The 26,401-nt window shown below is 45.9% G+C and overlaps 1 protein-coding gene across 4 annotated transcripts in view; it reads left to right on the top strand.

Moving 5' to 3' along the window:
* GOLT1A (golgi transport 1A) overlaps nt 1-25,914 on the top strand; it is a 77,367-nt gene extending 51,453 nt beyond the window's left edge. Inside the window, exons 4-6 of one of the 4 annotated variants that reach the window (XR_016311613.1) lie at nt 5,409-5,472; nt 23,204-23,343; nt 25,787-25,914. Coding sequence is in view for 2 of the 4 variants with exons in the window: in XM_089669404.1 (XP_089525530.1) it covers nt 5,409-5,472; nt 25,787-25,828 (106 nt within the window). In the remaining 2 variants the exon portion in view is untranslated. The remainder of the gene's footprint in view (nt 1-5,408; nt 5,473-23,203; nt 23,344-25,786) is intronic. The other 3 variants (XR_016311614.1, XM_089669404.1, XM_089669405.1) reach the window with 3 other exon arrangements.
* The last annotated feature ends 487 nt before the right edge of the window (nt 25,915-26,401 follow it).

Below are 26,401 nucleotides of genomic sequence, written 5' to 3'. Positions count from 1 at the left end.
TTAAGGCCATGTATTGACTATCGGGAACTGAATAGGGTCACAATCAAGAATCGTTACCCATTACCACTGGTACCGGAATTATTCCAGAGCTTAAAGGCTGCAGTAGTATTTACCAAGCTGGACTTCAGGGGAGCCTACAACTTGGTTCACATAAGGGAGGGGGATGAGTGGAAAACGGCCTTCCGCACCCGTTTTGGCCATTTCGAATACCTGGTCATGCCTTTCGGGTTGTGCAATGCACCGGCCACCTTCCAGCACTTTGTAAACGACATCTTTAGGGACTTCCTGGATATCTTTGTCATGGTCTACTTAGACGACATTTTGATTTTCTCATCCTCCCTGGGGGAGCACAGGGTACATGTAGCAAAGGTGTTGGGGCGGTTGCGGCAGCATGGGTTGTACGCTAAAGCAGAGAAATGTTGCTTTGAACAGTCTAGCATTACATTTCTGGGCCTGATTATCTCCAACGCGGGGGTCGCAATGGACCCTCAGAAAGTCTCTGCGATCCTAGATTGGCCAGAACCCACGGACAGGAAAAGCGTCCAACGATTCATCGGGTTCGCAAACTTCTACCGGAAGTTCATAAAGAACTTCTCGGGTCTGGTCTCCCCCATCACTCAGTTAACCAAGCTTGGGACACGATTCAGATGGACGCCAGAGGCACAGGAAGCTTTTGAAGCATTAAAAAAGTTATTCACCTCGGCACCCATTCTGGGTCACCCTGACGCCTCCCTACCCTACATCTTAGAAGTAGATGCATCAGAGAACGCGGTTGGCTCCATTCTTTCCCAGCGAAAGGGCGCCAAGGAATTACTTCATCCAGTAGCATTCTTCTCACAGAAACTTACCCCTGCGGAGAAGAATTATGACATTGGCGATCGAGAACTACTGGCTATCAAGACCGCATTAGAGGAATGGAGGTACCTGCTGGAAGGTGCCTCACACCCCATCCTGATATTCACGGACCACAAGAACCTGGAATATCTGAGGACCGCCAAACGTTTGCGCCCACGACAAGCAAGATGGGCATTGTTTTTCTCGAGGTTCCATTTCCATATCACATACAGGCCGGGATCAAAAAACACGAAGCCAGACGCATTGTCGCGCATGTACGAGGACGCCAAGGAGATCCCAGTACCGGACACTATTCTGCCTGCAGGAAACTTCTTGGCCCTCCAGACGAACCTTCGCTCCGAGATAATGAGAGCATCCACAGCCATGTCTACCCCAGATGGGGCGCCCCTCCAGAACAAGGGGGGACTCCTATGGAGGGAGGACCGGATTGTGGTGCCGGAGGAAGCCCGAACCCTAGTCTTGGGACATTGCCACGACCACCCGATGGCAGGACATTTTGGCCCGGTCAAGACCCTGGAACTTCTCCGACGTTCCTTCTGGTGGCCAGACATGGCAAAGGATTGTAAGAGCTACGTGGGCTCCTGTGTCATCTGCCAGCGGAACAAGCCTTCAAGGAATAAGGCGTGGGGTCTGCTACATCCATTACCCATCCCTGAACGGCCTTGGCAGAAGATCTCTATGGACTTCATAGTGAAGCTTCCACCTTCACTTGACCACACAGCAATTCTCGTGGTCGTGGACCGTTTATCCAAAATGGCCCATTTTGTACCATTACGGAAGACTCCATCGGCAGCCGAGACGGCGCAAGTTTTTATTCGAGAGGTTGTAAGACTGCATGGGGTCCCTGAAGACATCGTCTCGGACTGAGGGGTGCAATTTACCTCGAGATTTTGGAGGGCATTGTGCAAAGCCCTGGATATCAAACTATCCCTTTCCTCGGCATTTCACCCTCAGACCAATGGACAGACCGAAAGGACCAATCAGACCCTGGAGCAATACTTGCGATGCTACACATCTTTTACTCAGGACGATTGGGTACCACTTCTCCCTCTGGCGGAATTCGCGTATAACAACGTTTGCCATTCAGCAACAGGGCATGGGTTTCAGCATGGGTTTCACCCTGTCTTCCTCCCGGATTTGGTCCCGGAATGCCCAATTCCAGCAACACAGGATGCACTAACTTTTTTCTCTTCGAACAATAAGAAACTACAGGAAGCCATCAGTCAGGCCCAAGAAGATTACAAAAGGGCTTTTAATAGGAAATGAAGAGGAAATCTGGTGTTGTGGCCTGGAGAGAAGGTTTGGCTGGCTACCTCTAACTTGAAGATGCTCTGCCCTTCAAAAAAGTTCGGACCTAAATTTATAGGCCCTTTTTGCATTAAGAAGATGGTCAATGAAGTGGCCTATGAACTTGTTCTCCCTGAGACACTCAAGATCCACCCAGTCTTCCACGTGTCCCTGCTGAAGCCGGTAGTCCCTGATGCCTTCCCGGAACGGGAATCCAGGCCCCAGGAAGCCGTAACAGTCTAAGTGGAAGAAGAATTTGAGGTGGAATCAATCCTGAAGTGCCGACGAAGGGGGGGCCAGACCCAATTTCTTATCAAGTGGAAGGGCTACGGCCCTGAGGACAATTCTTGGGAACCAGCCCATAATGTCCATGCACCCAGACTTGTCCGGAGGTTTCTTTGTGACCACCCGTGGTGGAGAGATCAGGTGGGCATCCGGAGGTTGCCCGTAAGGGGGGGGCAATGTCAGGGATCCCCTCGATCCCCGCCGCGATGGTCCCGGCGCAGGCGCAGTGCACCGCCCTGTGCAGGGACACGGGCACTAGGTCCGGGCCGGCCGCGGCGTTCCAGTTCGCGCATGCGCAGTAGAAGCCGCGGCCGCCCGCTGGGCACCAATGGCAGCGCAGGGCGGGATATTTAAACGTCCCTGAGCTGTTATTTCAGTGCCTTCTGGTCTTACCTGTATCCTGTGATTCTGAACCTGTGCCTAAGTAAGTTATTGACCCGGATTGCTCTTGACCTGCTGATTTCTCCTGCCCAGACCTTTGCTTTGCCTGACCTCTCTTCCTGAATGCCCCTCATTAGTTCTGACCTACTGTTGCTGACCTGGCGTGTGACCTGACGATTCTCTGCCCGCTCCCTTGTACCATACCGTCCTCTCCGTTACCAACTCGGCCCGTCTGACTTCGCACTTGCTCAGCCATCCATCCATCCCATCGGGGTCACCCGACCTCCTCACATCTGGCTCTCCCTGGTTGGAGCCCCTGGCGAACACCCCTACCACTGACAGGTGTGCTCAGTAGTGGCGACCTGGTCCCGGGGTACTCCAAGTCCATCCCCACCATCAGGGGCTCTGGTGAACAAGTACCCTGGGGCTTAGACTCCACGCTCTGGGCACGCCTGACCAGTGGAGTGCTAGTGGTGCCGCTCAGCGGTCCCTCACACTTCCCTAGTAGAAAGATGAGTGCCTTCTGACCTAGAGCACTATACAATAGTTCTTTTAGTTTTCTTGGCATAATACAGAAAAAGATTGCTGGGCCTTTCTTCTGTGCAGTGCAAGTCCATTGCAAGTTCAATGCTGTCACCGTTTTCATGCCAAACGTGATCTTCCACTTTCAACAGTCCCTGACCGCTGCTGCCTAGGTCGGGGGTGCATCATTAGTCTGGTATCCCTGTCAGAATGTCAGAGATCCGGGTATGACCAGAAATGTGTGGACTGACACAGGGAAGTAACAGGCTTCAGGAATGATATAATAATACAATTTATTATTAGCTACCCAAATATACAACGCTCAGTAAATAAACCAACCTTCCACTAATCTTAGTATGTGCAGGAACACAGGCGCAGTCAGGGCTGGAGAGGTGGAAGGGTCAGGCCGGCCATATGGTTCTGTTAACAACCGTCTGGTGATACCCCTAGCAGTCCTAAGGACAGGATTCCCCAGGGTGCGGAGTCTAAGTCCCAGTCTGCTTATTCACCAGGGCCCCTGATGGTGGGGATGGACTTGGAGCAGACAGGAACCAGGTTGCGGCCCCTGAGTACACCTGCTCGTGGTAGAGGGATCCGCCAGAGGTATATGCAGGTAGGAAGCCTGATGTGAAGAGGCAGAAGGTGTGAGCAGGGATGGCTGGATCCGTGCAGGATGGATGGATCGTCTGGGTAGCGTAAGGTGTAGTCAGGCAGGCCAGGTCAGCAACGTGCGGGCAGCGAGGTACCGAAGGAGCAGGCAGAGAATAGTCAGGGTCACAAGCCGGGTTCAGTAACTCACGGGCAGCACGGTACAGAGGATCAGGCAGAAGGATGGTCAGGCAAGCCAGGGGTTAAACAGGAGACGGTCAGCAGGGTCAGGAACAATGCAGAGTCGGCAACAAATCAGATAGGCAGAGGAACAGGAACACAGGATACAAGGTACAGGGGCTCATGGGAAACATACACCAAGGCACTGATCACAGGCCTGATCATTCCTTAAATACACCTCCTGCAATCAGCCCCAGGTGTTGGCTGACTGCAGGAGTGAGCTTCTGGCTGCTGAGAGCACCCGCTGGTCAGCCCTGGTACTGCAGCCCACACAGCAGGTGAGTCCCACCACCAGTGCGGAGTCCATTCCTGACACAGAAACTCTCCACCTTCGGAGGCCCTGTTGGTAGAAAAACTACTGATAGCATAGCTTTCAGCTTTATAGAGCCCCAGCAGCATGGCAGGCCTATGTATCATGTTCGGGGAAAGTGAGAAAAAACATACAGAAACATTATAACCACGCAGGCTACAACTTATACCCTCCCAGTCATCGGTCATACTGTGGGCCATATCACCCCAACTGATATGGTCTGCATGACGGGAGTGAGACTGGTCTCAGATTTCTGTTTTTCTTTCTCTTTTCTTTAGCAATATAGAATATGGAAGCCTTTTGAACAAAACAAACACAGTACAGCTCTTTTCAGCTGATCAATGAGGTGTGCAGCACAAGAGGGGAGGTGGAAAAGTCAAAGGGAACTTCCTTGTATACACAGCATTTTCTTGTTTAGAATTTTCAGCATCATGTTTTCACCACTGTAGTGTAAACAAAAGCTGAATTCACCTTAATGACATGTATTTAGGCACGTTAAACATTTTTTTGTCTAATTTCCTCTCCTGAATGCGATTTTGATGCATTCAGATTTCTGCCTTTAAACACCCCTGCTTATAAAAACTCACTGGCCACTTTATTAGGTACACCTGTTCAATTGCTTGGTAATACAAACTGCTAATCAGCCAATCACATGGCAGCAACTCAATGCATTTAGGCATGTAGACGTGGTGAAGACGACTTGCTGATGTCCAAACAGAGTATCAGAGTAGGGAAGAAAGGGGATTTAAGTGACTTTTAATGTGGCATGGTTGTTGGTGCCAGATGGGCTGGTCTTAGTATTTCAAAAACTGCTGATCTACTGGGATTTTCACGCACAGCCATTGCTAAGGTTTACATGTTTTATAGTTATACAACATCATTTTGATACCAGCGTTATGTATATAATGTAACCAACACCTTTCCCTCTTCAATCTCCTAGGGAATTCTTCCCAATAACTTTTGGATTTCTTGCATCCTTGGGGAATATTCCACTGCTAACGAAGGTAAAAAAGCTTTTAAAAAACAGAATCAAGTCTCAAAATATGTTCTAATTGCTCATGTAGAGAATCCCACCTCTACTAAAGTTAGCAGGTTGCTATAACTATGGCTAGAGGACTGATTTTATTTATTTATTAATTAGTATTTATGCAGTGCTTTACATCAGTCCCTGCCCTCAAGAAGTTTACAATCCAAGGGCCAAAACCTACAGATACTAGGGCCAATTTACACAGCAGCCAAATAACCTACCTGCATGTTTTTGGAGTATGGGAGGAAACCTATGCAAGTACAAGTAGAACATACAAATTCCAGGAAGGTAGGGTCATGATTGGGATTCAAAAGCTGCCAGACAGAAGTACTAACCACTATGCCACCGTGCTGTCCATTTCAGGGTGTAGGATCAAAATATCAGTGTGTTTACCTATCACTGACCAAAAGCGAAGTATTGAAGGTACAGGGAACTAATCTTCTTGCTTGGGGAGTGGTATGCTAAATCAGTAGTCACATGTTTATTGGGAGATGGAAAATTCAACTCCCATAAATTTACTAACAGGGTTCTTTGTGGGTAAGGGAGAATATTTTATAAAAGTGTAAAATCTGAAAAACATGTATACAACTTGGGCAGAATAAGAAGGCACATTTGTTTTATTTGTAAAATGGGCTGGTTTGGGTCTTGTTAATCTCTGTTCTTATATATGAAATCCATGTGCTCAGAAAATACTTATCTTATGTTCTGTTTTATGAAGTAATCAGATGAGGGTTAAATATTTTTTATTTTAAACTCAGCTGCTCAGCAGAAGTGGATCTAACCAACAACTGCCGTTCAATGGGGTTGTTGTAAAATTTTCCTTGATCAGCGGCTGCAGCTAAGGGACTGCGGCTGCTGATCAGTGTATTTTGACTGCAGAGAGTCCCTGCTGTTAGAATGCAATGCATCAGTTAGAATTCCTCTATCCACGCCTAATGTGCAGATGGAGGAATTTGTTCATTTTTTTGTTCAGCCTAGCTGAACGAGAAAAGAATCCATCTATTACCAGTCTTTGTTAACTTCTTCCTTCCGTTCTCATTTTTTGAATTATTTTTTAAAAAAATGTATTACCAATTTGTTTTTTTTAATTTTTGTTAATTTTCTTTGTTCCATTTTAGTGCTGGTTAAAGAAAGGCCTTTAGTTAGTATAATAAATTACTTCATCATGCTTTTGTATCAGAAGTGTCATTGTAAGAGCGACACATCTATAGCAACACTAGTTAAAAATTAACACTGGCTTGTATATTTCAATATATATATATATTTCAATATATATATATATATATATATATATATATATATATATATATATATATACACATACATATATACATACATACATACATACACACACACACCATACAATATTGTAGCAAGAATATTGCTGAAAGCTTGATTTTCTAATTTGTTCCCATAAATATTATGTGTATCATTTTGGTATCAGAGTATATGACAATGCCAAATTAATAGGTCCATAACTAAAATTTATTCTACAATTTATCTTTTTTATAACAATGCTAAAATTATGTTTCTGGTAAAAAGTATGGTAAATTTATATTCAAATGGGTGCAGATGTCCTCACTTATTATTACACAAATATATTGAAAAGAAATTAGTGAATCTGGACACCACTGTGAGATTGTTTCCATAATAAACATGAAATAATGTTATTAATGTGCAAAACAATTGCATCAATACAGTAGTTAGAAAATAGCATTCCCTACCATTCTCATAACAACAGATGTCTAAAAATTCCACTAGCCTATGCCCCCTATGATTCGAATTGTCGAAAACAGAACAGACTGGCAATTGACTAGATAATGCAATAACAGCATGGACACAAAGATATGTGTCTTAACTGCACTACTGTATGGACAGGTGCGCAGTCATTTGTATTGCTAAATGAACTCAATTTTCTCTCGATGGCAACAGTTCCTTCATGTGCACATTTGAATTAGTCAGTGTAGAAAGTGATAGTCAAAGAAAGGTCAGTGAAGCCCCATACAGGTTTTCCAAACTCTGAACATTATACAACTGTTTCCTCCACCCTGAGGACAACATACGTGATTAGTATGCTCCATGTAGATGTTGCACTGCAGGTGGTATCCAGGTTGTGGTTTTCTGATGCACCTGACCACGCCGCAACCAGGTAAGACCCTCTTGCAGCACTGGGATATTGGGTATAGAGAGAGTATACAGATGACCCTGGAGTGAGTAGCAGGAGTGTAAGAGAACACACACAGGCACAGAAAAGAAACACAGGCTGGGAGTAAACAGGTGCAAATAGCTTCAATTCAATTTCACCTCATGTTGCTAAATAAAAGAATTTTCATGGCTAAGAATCTTTTTATTTCCAGGTCACAGCTCATGCTCATTTTTTTTTATTATATTTCTCACATGATTCTCCTATCATTGATTAGAAATTTGTTCATTTTTCAAAACAATTTCCAACATGCAGGTAGGTAACAGATGGGGGAACACAGGCACAGGGTCACAGGAAGGAGAACACAAGAGTAGATGCAGACTGAAATGAAGGACACTGGAAACATTGGGATACAGATACACACAGACTAGGAGCATAAAGAGCATAGGGGCAAAGCTGGAAAGCACTGGAAAAAACATATATGGTTCTGATGGCTTCTGATCCACTATATCCAATCACAGTGAGCTCAGATCCCAAAGAATGTATCAGTATGTCCTCCTTGCATGATAGGGAGCAGGCCAGTTATATATGTATAGTGTGTGGTCCACAAGCGGTCAATTACCTGGATGTCCAAGGCTGAACCCCCCCCCCCCCCCCATGGAAAGAAAAATATGTATGGCCCTTCAAGCTCTAAAACTGGAGCCTTGCCACCTTACTCTGGACTTTAAGCCTCTGTCATATAACAATCAGGTAAATAGCTGCCTATACATATCAGGTTCTGATCTCTAATGCGATGGACACACTCCCTTATTTTTTCCATGTTTTTTAGTTTGAAGTCTTTGTTCTCTATAATTTTAATTCGTTATCTTTTCTAGCTGTTATGTGAAGGGCAGCCAACAATTTAAATTGGTTAAACTGGATATTCTTTTTATTTCACTGCTTATGTTTGCATACAAGGTGGTATCAAAATGTTTTGAGACTAGTTTTGTAACACCCCAACAGATGGCAGCACAAGGCTGCATGCACAGTCACACCAACCTTCATAAGTCAGTGTGCCAAAAGACATAATTCGGTGCACATTGGGAGCTGTGCAACAAATGCTATTATGACCATGTGAGTTACCACATCCCTCCAAACACCTGTAAATGCCTATGCATGCTTGGACACATAGGCTAACATGGAGGGGTGTTTAGAAGCAGAAAAAAAAAATCATACACTCCTAAAAGAGGAGTTTTTAGGTTTCAGTGTGCATAAGGCCCCAATCCTAAAAGGAAAAAAAATAAAATACTGTAACTGATTGAAGCCAAAGTCCAGTAAACACTATAAAGTGTTAGCAGATTGAAATACACTAACAAATTGAAGCCAAACTCCAGCTAACACTCCCCTCTCCCCAGATTAATAATGATGCTGTCTGCTGTTTCTTCTGTACTCATTCATCCAGGGTAGATGCACTCTATTACAGGAGGTGTTTTACTAGCCAGATCACCAGTTGAAAATAGAAGGAACAAAAATAAAAAAAAGAAAACTAATGCAGCCACCACATCTAATGATTGGTATGCTGTAATACAATACATTTTTTTATATTGGGTTTAATAGTGCTTTAAATAATGTCAGAAAGGTGGGGTGTGCCTTTAAGTCAGCAAGTGCTGAATGCTTAACCTGTGCAGCTCTATGTACATTTATTGTAAGTACAGAGGGTAAAGGGTTAAGCACAATCTTATGGCTGCAGTGGTTCCTGGGCTCTCCCACATTGGAGGGCTTCAAAATGATGGGTGGAAGGAGACCAAGAAATATCTGCTCCCTGATTGCCTGTACATGGAACTAAACTGGAAGAGACGATGATTTCCATGCTTGTTTGCACAGAAATGTGTGTTCATGCACATCTGCTGCCAGAACTTGTGCCAAACACCCTGTATAAGGACAGTGGCTGCATTCATACTTTGCTGGGTGATCTTCACTGACCAGTACTCCTAGATCCTGTGTTTCCTGTATTCCTTGAAGTACATGTTACCTACCCGGCTTGCCTCCGGACTTCCCTGCTGTCTGATCCCTGGTTTTAACCCTGGCTTGCTCTAAGGACTTTGCTTCTCTTGTTCTACCATTCATCACTCTGGATTACTCTTGACTACTCTCCTGCTTGCTCTACTGGATTCCTGTGAATGACCTCAGCTCTGTTCTTGACCACGCTCCTGCCTACTCCCTGGCTTTTGTTCCTGTGTATGACTTCGGCTGCCACCCTGACTATGCTTCTTCAGTTTGTTCCTGCCAGCCTGATTCTGCTTCTTCCTCTGGTTCCACCTTGTCTGTGGTCGCTGCCCTGGTTCTGCTTCTTTGCTAGGAGTAACTGAAGTCCTGCCATCTGTCTTGAACAGACCAGCTGACAGCTATCCGGTTGACTGCGCTGAAGCAGTTTTCAGCTTGATCTCAATAGAAGAGAGATATCAAAGAGTGGAAATAATAGAGAAAACAAACTAGGGTCTGAATTGTCCATAATCCTAGACTTTAACAGTCATACAAACAAGTTGAGCAGATCATTAAGAAACACTGGGTTATCCTGAAAAAAAGTCAAATATTAGGGGCAATTTTCCCTGAGAGACCGCATATCATATATAAAAAAGCACCCACAGTGAGGAATTAGCTAGCTAGGGGTGCTATTGATCCACCATGCATGCAAAATAAGACGTTTTTATTATGTTGGTGGCTGCTATGCCTGTAAAGTTATGATCACTAATGTTAAAAGAAGGGGATATAATATCTGTGACAAAAAGTCAATAAGGAACAGTTAAAATCTTGCGATTCAGAAGGAGTCATTTATCTCAGGACCACTAAAAAAACTGGGTATTCAAGTCAGGGACCGCATTTAAATTATTAAAAGCGGATACAAAGGTCATGATATGTTCAAACATTTTTCTATTTGCCACACAACAAAGACTCCAGAGGTTTGGAATTTTTGGGGTATAGGGAAAACAAATAAATATAAGGTGTTAACTTTCCGTATGGTGGACTTTTCAATATGGTTGATATTTGAGGTGGACGCTAGGGCCAATTTAGACAGGAACCAATTAACCTACCATCATGCCTTTGGAGTATGGGAGGAAACGGGATTACTCAAAAGAAACCCAAGTAGGCACAGACAGAACATGCAAACTCCAGGCAGGTAGTGCCGTGGTTAGGATTCGAACCAACTGCCTTAGTGCTGCTATACAGAAGTGCTAACCACTTAGCCAGGTTTTATTTATTTTCCAGTTTTATTTCCATTTTCATGTTTCTTTCATCCTTATATTTTTTTTTTTTTCATATAAATTTTTGAATGTAGTGAGATGTGTTCCTTCAATGTATGGTAGTAGTTGTCTAGTTTTGTGTAAAAGTAAAGAGGTGCCATCTAATGGAGAGTTTTATAATTGCTTCTTGCAATCCCCAGATACACTATATTGACAAAAGTATTGGGACACCTTCCTTTATATGAACTTTAATGGCATCCCAGTCTTAGTACGTAGGGTTCAATATTGAGTTGGCCCACCCATTGCAACTATAACAGCTTCAACTATTCTAGGAAGGCTGCCCACAAGGTTCAGGCAAGCATTTATGGGAATGTTTGACCATTCTTCCAGAAGTGCTTTTGTGAGGTCAGGCACTGATATCGGATGAGAAGACCTGGCTTGCAGTCTCCGCTCTAATTCATTCCAAAGTTGTTCTATCAAGTTGAAGGACTCTGTGCAGGCCAGTCAAGTCCCTCCACCCCAAACTCTCTCATCCATGTCTTTATCGACCTTGCTTTGTGCACTGGTGTGCAGTCATGTTGGACCAGGAAGGGGTCATCCCCAAACTGTTTCCACAAAAATGGGAGTGTGAAATTGTCCAAAATTTCTTGGTATGCTGACGTCGGAAGAGTTCTACACTGGAACTAAGGGGACATAATACCCCCTCCACCAAACTTTACACTTGGTACAATGCAGTCAGGCAAGTACCGTTCTCCTGGCAACCGCCAAATCCAGACACGTCCATCAGATTGCCAGACAGAGAAGTGTGATTTGTCACTCCAGAGAACACGTCTCCAGTGCTCTAGAGTCCAGTGGCGGCGTGCTTTACACCACTGTATCTGACTCCTTGCATTGCACTTTGTCATAAAATGCAGCTGCTCGGCCATGGAAACCCATTCCATGAAGCTCTCTATGCACTTTTGTGCTAATCTGAAGGCCACATGAAGTTTAGAGGTCTTTAGCTATTGACTCTGCAGACAGTTGGCGACTTCTGCGCACTCGGTACTTCAGCATGCGCTGACCCCGCTCTGTCATTTTACATGGCTTACCACTTTGTGGCTGAGTTGCTGTTGTTCCCAGTTGCTTCCACTTTGTTATAATACCACTAACAGTTGACCGTGGAATATTTAGTAGCAAGGAAATTTCACAGATGGACTTATTGCACAGGAGCAACCCATTCTTTCACAAATGGTTGTAGAAGCCGTCTGCATACCTAGGTGCTTGATTTTATAAACCTGCAGCCATAGAGGTGACTGGAACACCTGAATCCAATGATTTTGAGGGGTGTCCCAATACTTTTGGCAATATAGTGTATATATAAATTAAGAAGTAAATTAGTGCAGCGCTACCCCAGTTCTACACTACTTCCTACACTAGCTTACCTCAATAGCCTTCAGATATACAAATTAAACAAATAAATATTGTAACATAACCAATATAAAAACTCTGTGAATAGAATAGAATGCACACAAACTGGTATAAATCATACAAGCATGATCTAATGACTCACATCCACCAAAACAGGCGTGACTAAAGTGCGCCACCAGTAAAAAACAGTGAAACAAAATACAGTATACAATCACTCACAAAACAAAAATTACAGTGAAATGATCCGCTCAAGGGATTCATGATGAACATAACTGTGAAGTACTAGTGATGTAGAAACATCAGTGATAGGAAGAAGAAAGAAAAAAGTCCCAAATTGAATATAATCCCACGTTCCAGGGATTTACTTTATATGTCAATTTTTGTTTCATCATAGACTATCATAGTTTAGTTTTTTTTAGAGTCCCATTGGGACTTTTTTCTTTCTTATTCCTATCACTGATGTTTCTTAATTATTACATCACTAGTACTTCACAGTTATGTTCACCAGGGATCCCTTGACCAAAACTACTGAATGAATCAGTTTCATTCAGGAAAAATGCTTGCTTATACAAATGAAATCTGTTGGTATAAACAATCAAAGTTTAAAAAATAAAAAAAATCCTGATCACTTGCTCAGAGTAGTACAATGTTACTATGGTAACATTGTATTGCTCTGGTCACAGGAATAGAAAAAAAAATACAAATAATGTAATAAAAAAACATTATTTCTTTTAACGTTCTGTCACCAGTCAGTGTCCCAGATCACCACTGCACCAGTTATAGGATGATGCTGTACTGCATTAGTGACAGTATAAAAAGAAAAAAAGATTGTGAAAGATTTTTTTTCATTTATCCATTCTCCACAAAATTATTAGAAAAAAATGACAGCTTACAAAAACTCACCATGCCTCTTACTAAGTACCTCAGACTGTCTACTTTCCAAAAAGCAGTCATTTGGGGCTTATTTGTACTGTCCTAGCATTTTTAGGCTTCAAGAAATTAGGTCAGTACACCAGAATTTGAGATATATATAAATATATATATAGATTTATATTACACACACATATACATACACACACACCATAGTTTGTGGACTCTATTACTTTCCTACCAACTAAATGATAAACACTGATATTTTCATCAAAGAAATGTAGCAAAATACATTTTGGCCTACGTTTGTGTAGAAAGATTATTTATTTGCAAACTTTTATAACAGAGCGCAAAAAAAAAAAAAAATCTAGTAGTGATTAAATACCTCCAAAAGAAATCTCTATTTGTTTGAAAAAAAATGCTAAAAATGTCATATGGGTACCGTGTTGCATGACCGCACAATAGTCATTCAAAGTGCGACAGCGCTGAAAGGTGAAAATTGGCCTGGGCAGGAAGGGGGTAAAAGTACCCAGTGAGCAATTGGTAAAAGGAAGCATTGGATTCGAAGGTCCATTCAAAAAGGTGAGAGGGTATGTCTGGTATCATAACCTATAATTGTTAATATGCAGATATATTTTTTACATTCTTGAATGAATGTAGCTCTTTATTGAAACAATCTACTGAGCTGGCCAGAACTGGTTATTGAGGGAGTCTATTTTACATTTTCACAACTCTGACTGTGATGAAGCCTTTCCATGTGTGGAGGTTAAATCTCTTTTCCAAAGGATGTAACGTGTGCCCCCTTGTGGGTCTGTAATGACTCCACTCCAAGTTCAGTATAAGGTCCACTAATATATTTGCACATGGTGATCATGTCCCCCCCTTAAAGTAATTGTAAACTTCAGACATGAAATATGAACAAAGCATATCCCTCTATAAGTCTCAATTCAGAGTACTAAGTGTCATTTCTGTCTGCTGCCCTGCTCCTGTGCTATCTGCATTCAGACAAGTTTTCTGGACACCAATAATAAAGTGGTGACAAGGGAGGTATCTCCAGAATACAGCCCATGATTGACAGCCTCAGCTCTTTTCCTGTGTGCTGTTTGAAGGGGTGAGTCAGTGTCCCTTCCTTCCAATCAGCTTTTAGACCTGTCCTCTCAGAGCTACTCACTGAGCTCTGCAGTGTGTAATTTCTGCTCTCTGTCCCAGAGAAAATTTAGAATTTGTGCCTGCAGGATATAAAGTATGTGGGAGGGTATGCATATTGGGAGCTCACGGCAAGGATGTAGTAATTTCGGTAGTAAGGCATCTTGATAGCATGTGCTCGGCCAAACCAGGATAACCACATATGGCTCCAAGGGAAGAGTAGGCCACGGAGATGTTGTAGCAGCAGGGAAATATTGGTGCAATATCAAGAGTCGTAGTCAGGAGTGAGTGGAATTCCCAAGTAGGGGCAGTGGTGTATCTAGGTTTTGTGCTGCCCTAGGCAACACAAAAATAGGTCACCCAACCTTGCCCATGGAGAGAGCCTGACACCCCACAACCCCCTAAAGGAGAGAGCCTGACACCCCAAACCCCCCCCAACTGTGGAGAGAGCATAACACCAGCCAACATCCCACCCCAGCAAAGGAGAGAGCCTGACACCAATCAACACAAACCCCCCCCCCCGGGAACCTTCCACTACCACTGCCTCCCCCATAAACCCACCAGAACCCCCCTCTCATCCCTGGCAAGACAGAGAAAGAAACTCACAGACACTCGGGCTCTGCATATACCATCAAGCAGCCCGCAGGTTCTCTTGGTTCCCACCTGGTCCCCATGCAGCGTGTGTTCCTTCTTCCGGGGGACAGCGCTGCCCCCCTACAAAATGCCGCCCTAGGCAAATGTCTTATTTGCCTTGTAAATACGCTCCTGAGTAGGGGACTGTTCGAAAACACTGAAAGAGGAATTGGGTTTGGACCAGTTCAAGTGTGGCTGTAGAGAGACCAACACTCATAGCCGTAGACTTAGACAGGTTCACATGAGGACCGATAAGCTCAGAAAAGAGCAAAAGGAGGGTGTCAGGAATGGACTTGCCAATAGTGGTGGGACTCACCTGCCTAATGGGCTGCAGTACCAGGGCTGGCCAGCGGGTGCTCTCAACAACCAGAGGTTCACTTCAGCAATTAGCCATCACCTGGGGCTGATTGCAAGTGTATTTAAGGGATGGCCAGACCTGCAGTCTGTGCCTTGGTGTGTGTTTTTCCATGGGCTCCTGAACCTTGTAACCTGCATTCCTGTTCCTGTTTCTGCCTGACTTCTTGCCGACCCTGCCTGATCCTGACCTCTGCTGACTTCTCCTGTTTTATCCCTGGCTTGTGACCCTGACCACTCTCTCCGCCTGCTCCTCCTGTACCTACCTGCCCGATAGTTATCAACCCAGCCTGCCTGACTACGTTGTGCTCTATATGTGTATGTACCTGTGTATCTATACCAGTTTAGGTTTGGGTTTGTTTCACCTTGTTGTATGTATTTGTGTTAGCTTGGGGTTTGGTGCACTGCATTTATGTTTGTATTGTTAGTCCTAATAAATTGTCTTATTTATACCATATCTGAAGCCTGCGTTTCCCTGTGTCAGTCCACACACTTCTGGTCACACCTGCATCGCTGACATTACACCAAGGCCAATCCTGACCAGAAGTGGCTGCACAGGGAAGCCATCTTGGCTTATTGTTGCTGGGTAGGATGGATCTTGATGAGGTGGTGTATTTATCTCTGCTAGTGTTTGATGACAAAGACTATGCTTATCAGACTCTGAAGGAGTATCCCAGGGATCAACTGCTAGAGTGTATGAGGATCGCTCATTGTCTAGTTGATCAGGGCACAGAGTTTTCTGAGGTGCAGCCATTGATCCAGGTTTGTGCTGAGTTGGCTCGGTCCTGTACCCCTGAAAGCAGGAATGACTTTTCCCCCATTTAGTGTGGATCAAGTGGAATCACTGGTATGGTTGTTGGAGGATGATCCAGATTGTTTCCATGAGCACTATGCAGCATGTCCATCACATGTGCTTATGGATTGCATAAACGTAGTGCAGTCTTTGATCAGACAGGCTATGTGTAAGCTGAGTTTTGTTAAACCAGTACTGCAGACATGGACAGATTTGTTACACCCAGCCTCAGTCGGCTTGCAACATCATTCCTCTGCACTCTTCCTGCATCCCCGACAGCAGCCCCAGTGATGGCCCAGTATACTCTACTAACTACCACATACTAGTCCCCTGCTCCCACTCGCTGCACCTATCCTTTCTTCAACCCTGTAAAGAAGCCCTCTGTAGCACCTGCTCCCTCCTCTGTTCCATCCTCCAGCTCTTCTCTGTCTTCAGCTGCTCCATCCATTTACAAACCTGCGCTTACTTACAGTGCTCCGGTAACTAAAACCAGGAAAAGGCGAAAATTCTTTCCAACCAATACCATCCTGCCAGTATCCAAACCGGTCAGCCTGCCATCTGAGAACCCGCCTTCCGTGGTGCAGTCTGGTGCCTCGGCACCCACAATTCAGCCTGATGTCCTTACCCAGCCTGATGTCCTTACCCAGCCTGATGTCCTTACCCAGCCTAATGTCCTTACCCAGCCTAATGTCCTTACCCAGCCTAATGTCCTTACCCAGCCTAATGTCCTTACCCAGCCTAATGTCCTTACCCAGCCTAATGTCCTTACCCAGCCTGATGAACTGATCCAGCCTGATGATCCTATTATGCCAGACGACTCGGTGCCCGCAGTCTTGCCAGACGACTCGGTGCCCGCAGTCTTGCCAGACGACTCGATGCTCGCAGTCTTGCCAGACGACTCGGTGCCCGCAGTCTTGCCAGACGACTCGGTGCCCGCTGTTCCGCCAGTTGACTCGGTGCCCGCAGTCTTGCCAGACGACTCGGTGCCCGCAGTCTTGCCAGACGACTCGGTGCCCGCAGTCTTGCCAGACGACTCGGTGCCCGCTGTCGGGCCGGTTGACTCAGAGCCCGCTGTCGGGCCGGTTGACTCAGAGCCCGCTGTTGTGCCTGGTGACTCGGGGCCCGCGGTCTTGCCAGATGACTTGCAGCCTGCGGTCTTGCTAGATAACTCGGAGCCCGCGGTCTTGCCAGATGACTCGGTGCCCGCGGTCTTGCCAGACGATCCAATGCCTGATGACCCAGTGCCCACTGTCATGCCTGGTGACCCGATGCCCGCTGTCGTGCCTGATGACTCGATGCCCGCTGTCGAGCCAGACAGTCCAATGCCTGATGACCCAGTGCCCGCTGTCATACCTGGTGACCCGATGCCCGCTGTCGTGCCAGTTGACTCAGAGCCAGCTGTCACGCCTGGTGACTCGGTGCCCACTGCCTTGCCAGATAACTCGGTGCCCGCTGTTGAGCCAGATGACCTGATGCCTGGTGACCCGATGCCCGCTGTCGTGCCTGGTGACCCGATGCCCGCTGTTGAGCCAGATAACCTGGTGCCCGCGGTCGAGCAAGACGATCCAATGTCTGATGACCCGGTGCCCGCTGTTGTACCTGGTGACCCAATGCCCGCTGTCGAGCCAGATGGCCCGGTGCCCGCCGCCTTGCCTGGTTGCCCGGTGCCCGCCGCTCTGCCTGGGGGCCCTGTGCCTGCCACCCTGCCTGGTTGCCTGGTGCCTGCTGCTCCGCCTGGTGGCCCGGTGCCTGCTGCCCTGCCTGGTGGACCGGTGCCCGCTGCTCCGCCTGGTGATCTGGCGTCCAGCCCGATGTGCCTCCGTCCGGCGTCCAGCCCGAAGTGCCTCCGTCCGGTGTCCAGCCTGAAGTGCCTCCGTCCGGTGTCCAGCCCGAAGTGCCTCCGTCCGGTGTCCAGCCCGAAGTGCCTCCGCCCGGTGTCCAGCCCGAAGTGCCTCCGTCCGGTGTCCAGCCCGAAGTGCCTCCGTCCGGTGCCCAGCACGAAGTGCCTCCTTCCGGTGCCCAGCTCGAAGTGCCTCTGTCCGGTGCCCAGCACGAAGTGCCTCCGTCCGGTGCCCAGCACGAAGTGCCTCCATCCGGTGCCCAGCTCGAAGTGCCTCCGTCCGGTGCCCAGCCCGATGTGCCAGTCTTTGATATCCCGCCAGTCACCGGACCCGGGCGGTGGAACATTTTGCCCAGCTAGGACTGTTTGGAGCGTCCTGAGGCCGCTCCTTGAGGGGGGGTACTGTCAGGAATGGACTTGCCAATAGTGGTGGGACTCACCTGCCTTGTGGGCTGCAGTACCAGGGCTGGCCAGCGGGTGCTCTCAACAAACAGAGGTTCACTTCAGCAATTAGCCATCACCTGGGGCTGATTGCAAGTGTATTTAAGGGATGGCCAGACCTGCAGTCTGTGCCTTGGTGTGTGTTTTTCCATGGGCCCCTGTACCTTGTAACCTGCATTCCTGTTCCTGTTTTTGCCTGACTTGTTGCCGACCCTGCCTGATCCTGACCTCTGCTGACTTCTCCTGTTTTATCCCTGGCTTGTGACCCTGACCATTCTCTCCGCCTGCTCCTCCTGTACCTACCTGCCCGATAGTTATCGACCCGGCCTGCCTAACTACGTTGTGCTCTATATGTGTATGTACCTGTGTATCTATACCAGTTTAGGTTTGGGTTTGTTTCACCTTGTTGTATGTTTTTGTGTTAGCTTGGGGTTTGGTGCACTGCGTTTATGTTTGTATTGTTAGTCCTAATAAATTGTCTTATTTATACCATATCTGAAGCCTGCGCTTCCCTGTGTCAGTCCACACACTTCTGGTCACACCTGCATCTCTGACAGAGGGACATAAGGTGCAGTAGAGGAATACGTGTAGATGTGAGAAAACAAAATGTCGTCTGCACAGAAGGCTGACGTGATGTATGCTAGAAAGTTCCAGGCTCTTGATAACTTTATGTTGGCGTATACAAACAGCCAAGGGTTCCAATGCTAAAATGAAGAGGGGGACATCCCTATTGTCTACCGCCACATATAGGAAAAGGGATAGAGTCTATACCATGATAGAGCATGGTTGCCGAAGGGGTGTCATATGTGGCTAAGATCCATTTCAAACAGTCATATACCAACCCAAAGCAAAGCTAGGCGCATACAAGACCAAGACGGTGTATTAAATGCTTTGCGCATATAGAGCGAAAGCAAGTTCTTGAGTACGTTGGCTAGCATAGTGTGTGAGGAGGACAGTATGTCACACATTTCTGCGTCTCTGGGGTAAGTGGATAATCATGACAAAGTTGATTGAAGGTTTGTGTCAGGACAGGGGCTACGACATCAATAAACTTTTTGTAGAATAGAACCATGAAACCGCCAGGACCTGCCCACTTGTGCGTTTTCAGGTCTTTTATGGTAAGCCGAATCTTCTCATCCATGATGTCCACCCCTAGCATTTCCCTTTGGTCATCAGAGACTTTCGGGAGGGGAGTATCATTCAGAACTGAACTCTACCCATCCTGATCCTAAGCAAAGTTACAACTACGAGATACGCCACTGCACGCCGACTATCTACAACCAAGCACCCTGAGAAACTTTCCACCTCACTTGTCCGCCACTTCGTTTACCTTCCTAAAATGCCACCTGTACTCCTATACATTGCGCCCTCACTGCTTCCATATCCCCTCTACGGCTCTCACCACCTCCTGTTACTCCACTCTCCCACTGACCCGAACGCCACCAATGGTAGACTCTCACGCTCTTGTACATCCTGCTCCCATGTCACCTTTCTCACCCTTCTTCTTCTCCTAACCGCTGAGGACGTCTCCCTGAACCCTGGTCATCCACCACCTCACTCACCCACAAGACACCCTCCTACTTCCACGAACTGCCGCAACCCCCTCAACCCAATACCAGTCCCCCTGCTCCCCAAAACCACTCCCCCGTTTTCGTGTGCACTCCTGAACGCCCGTTCGGTTTGCAACAAACTTACCACCATCCACGACCTCTTTGTCTCCCACGACCTCTTTGTCTCCCGCTCCCTCAACTTCCTGGCGATCACCAAAACCTGGATACAAACCACCGACTCTACCTCCCCTGCAGCACTCTCCTATGGAGGCCTCACCTGGACCCACTCTCCCAAAACCAGCAGTCGAAAAGGTGGTGGCGTTGGTATGCTCCTGTCACCGCAGAGCACTTTCCAAGTCCTCCCTCTCTATCCTTCTCCTCCTTTGAGGCCCACAGCATCTGACTATTCTCTCCAATCCCTCTGAGGATTGCAGTAATCTAATCGGCCTCCTGGACCCGTGTCCCGCTTCCTGGACGACTTCTCCGCCTGGTTACCTTTTTCTCTCCTCTGAGCTCCCCACCATTATCCTTGAAGACTTCAACATCCCTATAAACATCAATAACCCGGCTTCAACCCAACTCCTCCACTTAACCACTTCTTTTGCACTCGCACAGTGCATACAGTCCACCACCCACTCCGACAGGAACACCCTGGACCTTGTTTTCTTTCATCTCTGCACCCCCCACAAACTCACAAACACCCCCTTTCCCCTCTCTGACCACAACCTCATCACCTTCTCTGTCTCCTCGTCCTCTAACATCTACCCCTCCAAACGTCAAACTATCACCAGCTGAAACCTCCGCAACCTGAACCCTGCCCCCTTCCACTCTGCAGCTGTCCAACTTTACGACAGTATCCTTCCCCTGTCCTGCCCTGACCTGGCCACTACTGTTTATAACAACTCGCTGTCAGCCGCTCTTGACTCCTTAGCACCCCTAACCACACAAAACATTAGACTGCTTCAACCCTGGCAGAATGACCATACCAAAAATCTCAAGTGACGCAGTTGTGCGCAGGAGCGACTATGGCGCAAAACCAGATCCCCACAAGCGTTCACCCGATATAAATCCGCCTTCCTCACCTACACTTCCTCCCTCCACGCTGCCAAGCAAGCCTACTTTGTAACCCTCATCAATACCCTCTCCTCCAGTCCTCGCCAGCTCTTCTCCACTTTTAACTCTCTTCTCTCTCTGCCCCCACCTCCACCCAGTACCTCACTCACCGCCCACGAGATTGCTAACCACTTCCAAAGCAAGATTGACGCAATTCGTAGGAACATCACCACTGCTCAGACTTCCACCCCACCTAGCATCCCACACACGAAAAACCCCCTAAACACTCCTCTCCCTCGACCTCGCCACTGTCCAGATATCCACCCTGCCCAACATTCCTCACACTAAAACCCCCTCAACACTCCACTCCTTCGACCCTGCTACCACTGAAGAGGTCACTAAGGTCTTCTCTGAAGCTCGCCTTACCACCTGCCGCCTTGACCCTGTCCCCACACAACTCCTACGATCACCCTCCTCCTCCATCCTACGCTCCCTCACTCATATCTTTAATCTCTCCATCTCTACTGGCGCATTCCCCTCCCCTGTGAAGCACGCGCACATCACTCCCATACTTAAAAAACCCTCCCTGGATCCCACCGACCTAAACAACCTTAGACCCATCTCCATGCTGCCATTTACATTCAAACTCCTTGAGCGCTTAGCCTATAATCGCCTGAGTTCCCACCTCACCGACAAAACCTCCTTGACCCCCTACAGTCTGACTTCCGTTCCCTACACTCCACCAAAACCGCCCTACTCAAACTCACCAACGACCTGCTAACCGCCAAAGCCAATGGCCACTACTCAGTGCTCCTACTCCTCGACCTCTCCGTGGCTTTCAACACGGTCGGCCACCCCCTCCTCCTCAAAAAACTATACTCTCTTGGCCTCAGAGACTCCGCTCTCTCCTGGCTCTCTTCCTATCACAGCACTCCTTCAGTGTTACCTATAACACTGCCACCTCCCCCTCACTCCCCCGCTTTGTTGGGGTCCCTCAAGGTTCTGTCCTCAGGCCCCTTCTCTTCTCCATCTACACCTCCTCCCTTGGCCAACTGATACACTCCCACGGCTTCAACTACCATCTCTATGCTGATGACACTCAAATCTCTCTCTCTACCCCTCGCCTCACCCCTTCAGTCTCCGCCTGAATCACTAGCCTTCTGAACGACATATCAGACTGGATGTTACTCCACTTCCTCAAATTAAACCTTGCCAAAACCGAGCTCCTAGTTTTCCCCCCAGCCCGTGCCCCCCCCCCCCCGACTTCTCTATCACGACCAACAACGCCACCATCAGCCCCACCCCGCAAGCCAGAGTACTAGGTGTCATTCTAGACTCCAATCTGTCTTTCCAGCCCCAGGTCCAATCGCTGACAAATTCATGTAGACTCCACCTCCGCAACATATCCAAAATACGTCAGTTCCTAACTCCAGAAACTACAAAGCAACTCATTCACTCCCTTATTATATCACGACTTGCCTACTGTAACTCCCTCCTCACCGGCCTACCTCAACACAGGCTATCCCCGCTTCAGTCTATCCTGAATTCTGCGGCCAGACTTATCCACCTTACTAACCGCTCCGTATCCACCAACCCCCTCTGCCAATCCCTCCACTGGCTCCCGATTGGCCAACGTATAAAATTCAAATTACTAACATTGACGCACAAAGCTGTTCATAACACTGTCCTAAACTACATCACCAACCTGATATCCATCTACCACCCAAAAAGCACTCTCCGCTCCTCACAAGACCTCCTACTCTCTAGTTCCCTGGTCTCCTCCTCCCATGCCCGTCTCCAGGACTTCTCCAGGGCTTCCCCCATCCTTTGGAACTCACTACCCCAAACCATCAGACTGTCACCTACCCTCCTCACCTTTAGGCGCACCCTGAAAACCCATCTCTTCAGGGAAGCCTACCCCGCCCTCACCTAATTGCCGATCTCCTCCACTCTTCCTACCACACCATCCCCCACAGCTGTTTACTGTACCACTATCCCCTCCCTCCTAGATTGTAAGCTCCAAGGAGCAGGGCCCTCGAACCCCTTGTATTGTATTGTTACTGTGCTGTCTCGCGTACTGTCTTCCATTATAATGTACAGCGCTGAGCAAACTGTTGGCGCTATATAAATACTGTATAATGATAATAATTCAGAAAGTTTTCTGTCTGTAACCCAAAGATGGAACGGTTTAAAAAGTTCTGATGCTGCCTCAAGGTCTTTTCCCAAGGTCGTTTAGCAAAGTATTTGTTCCCTGCAGCACCCCGGAGGCAATCTGGATGATATGGCCCTGAATGAACGATTTATAAGCCTCCCATATCGTGGTATTAGAAGAAACTGAATGTGAATTTTGCCAAAAGTATTCTAATGAATGGATCTTCAACTCTGCAAAAAAGAGCAGTTGAGTTTTTTAATAGTATATATTACAATGCCAGGGATATAATAGTTTCTAACCACCACATCCCATATATGGCTTATACATCCTCGGAACTGAGGAAAAGGACATTTTAAGATAAATGATCTCTCAAATGAATGTCAATATACACATCTGCTAAAATTCAATTTTTTATTTACATAATTAACCACTAGCTAGAAAGTGGATAGTATTAAAAGGGCAACAATAGTCTCCCCATTACTAAAAACAACATGCAAAACATTCAGAATATATAACACCTCTGAACACCTCCCTTAAAAACCCATCCACAGCATCTTATAATAATTTCCACCAGGGGGGTCAACAATAATTCATTTGCACCTGAAACTCAAAGTGTAACTGTGGGATACAGAAATTGTCATTGATCTAGCAATCACAGTATTGACTGTGGAAGAGTTCTGTATCCACATGTGTTTCACTTAATGCTTCTTGAGGACAGGGCTTTTCTCGAATAAAGAGTTAAAGGACAAGAGTAAAACATCTTGTATAACATACAAACAATTGATGGTAAAAAGTGTCATGCAATAGCCATATGGGACACCCAAATATAGTAATAATAGGCAAAATAGTAAATCAACAACAAATTAGTATTTAAATACAAACTTATAAACTTATCAAGAGTGTTGTGTTGAATATATTGGCACATGGGAACTGTGTAAGCCCTAAAGAAAAGAATCCATCCAGGGTGTTTCAATAAGGGAGGGATTGGGGGGGGGGGAAACTGAAGAGGTCTATGTGCTGTAACATTACAGTAAACATACTGTACATATATAAACCATCCATACATCAGAACATTTAAAAAGTAAATGTAATGGAACCGGTACCCGACCGCACTTGGGTATATTCCGTTATACCGCAGCTTCCCCTGTCCGAACACCATCCACGGACCACACCCTTGAAATCCCTCAGGAAAAAGACAGCACCCAGCTCTTCTTAATATAGGAAGCCAACAACTTTTATTTTAACACAAAACACAGGATATATACACAGGGCGGGGAAACACAACCAAGAACAGGAAATACATCAGCCCGCCCCATCAGTGGGAGGCTGCAGGAAACACCTCATCACCCCTCCCCATCCAACCAAGACACAGAACAATGGGATGAAGCACATGGCATAGAACAATAGGCAACCACATGGCAGGGACAATACAGGGACACATGCATCCCATAATGGTTGGCTGGACAGGAAGACACAGCACAATGGGGGGTAGCACATGGCAAACAAACAATGGACAGCCACATTGCTGAGAACAAAGACAAAGGACAACACACAAATGCACAATACTGGGACATTCACACCCTGTACCCCTAAACAGGCACAGGGTGGGTTAAACATAATGATTTGGGAAGATGATACAGAGGTCCCCCCACCCCCAAAAGTCACTCCCGTCACAGTAAAGTAAAAGCTCATCTATGTATAGCATGCTATGATGTATGATGCATGCATGTTTTTAGCCCCCAGGTGCAAAACTTTACTTTTTCAACATTAAACTTCATTTACCACATAGCTGTTTAATTAAATAGTGCATTGAGGTCAGTTTGTAAGCTGAAGATATCCTATAAGGATGTTAATCCACTACATTGCTTGGTATAAAAATAAAGTAAAATAATATGAACATACCCCAGACAGTTCCAATCAAACTAGTCCAAATGTGGCCTTATAGTAAATGGATGGTTCCTATACAGTGGAGTCTATGCTGCCCCCAGAATGTCTATGAAGACAAAAACAGAGGAGCATAATGAACACACACTCTTAATAACATCATTTGAATGCCACTGGGTCCCAAGTAAAAGACAAAGAATCAAGAGTTCTATATATCTGGATCTGGTATTTTAAAATGCTTTTAAAGTGGTGCCAAAAGGAAATTCTCCCCTTCCCATTGGAGAACAAAATCCACCCTACAGAGATGCCAGAGTCATAAAAAATGGACTGCAATATATAGGGACCATTCATTTATTATAATGCAACATTTGGACTAGATTTATAGGAACTGCCTTGGGTATGTTCATCTTATTTTACTTTATTTTATTACATTATCCTAACATGCTATACATACAGTAGGTGTGCTTTTACTATCTGCTCCTACATATGCTCAGATGCATGGATGTTTTATATATGTATTTTTACCATAAGGTTACAATGCATACACTGGTTCAGTCCCCTCTGTACACCCCTTTTGGGGCACCTTGGATGGATTCTTTTTTGGGACTCGCACAGTTCCCATATACTTCGGCATATTCGGATGTTTTATACATTTGTATTTGAACACTAATCTGTTGTTGATTTACTATTACTATTGATTGGAACTTACAGCACATCTCTCTTCAGAACCAGTATTTTCATAAAAACAACTTTGGGGAAAATTGCTAATACAATATTAAAGTTATGTTCTTATGTTCTTTACAGCTATTTCTGAACCTGGCAAGAAGTGATTCAACAATGAAGTAATCTCATCACGATTCTCTGAAGTTCAAAGCATATGTGCAATATCCATCTTTTGAAAATTAAACATCTTATTGATTGCTGGGGCAGAACTTCCAGACTATGTATACTTGTGTGCAACTAAAGCTTTTTACCAACATTATAAAGGACTGTACATTACAGAAAGGGAATTTATTAGAAAATGTAAAAAAAACCCCACAACTATAAAATTGTACATGGATGACCATTCCAATGCAAATTGAAGGCTGTAAGGTCTTTAAGACACCTTAACTAACCCTGACACACAACGAAAAAAAATAAATTCCCATATTATCTCCACCATGGAGATATATATATACACACACACACACACACACACACACACACACACACACACACACACACACACACACACACACACACACATATATATATATATATATATATATATATACACACACACACATACGTACACACAGGTGAAACTCGAAAATTAGAATATCGTGCAAAAGTTCATTTCAGTAATGCAACTTAAAAGGTGAAACTAATATATGAGATAGCCTAATTACATGCAAAGCAAGATAGTTCAAGCTGTGATTT

Source organism: Staurois parvus, unplaced genomic scaffold (assembly GCF_062004578.1).
Source record: "Staurois parvus isolate SC_StPar_1 unplaced genomic scaffold, SC_StPar_1.0 ptg000074l, whole genome shotgun sequence".
NCBI lineage: Eukaryota > Metazoa > Chordata > Amphibia > Anura > Ranidae > Staurois > Staurois parvus.
The sequence above is the reverse complement of the archived record's forward strand: the minus strand, read 5'-3'. Positions and strand labels throughout refer to the sequence as shown.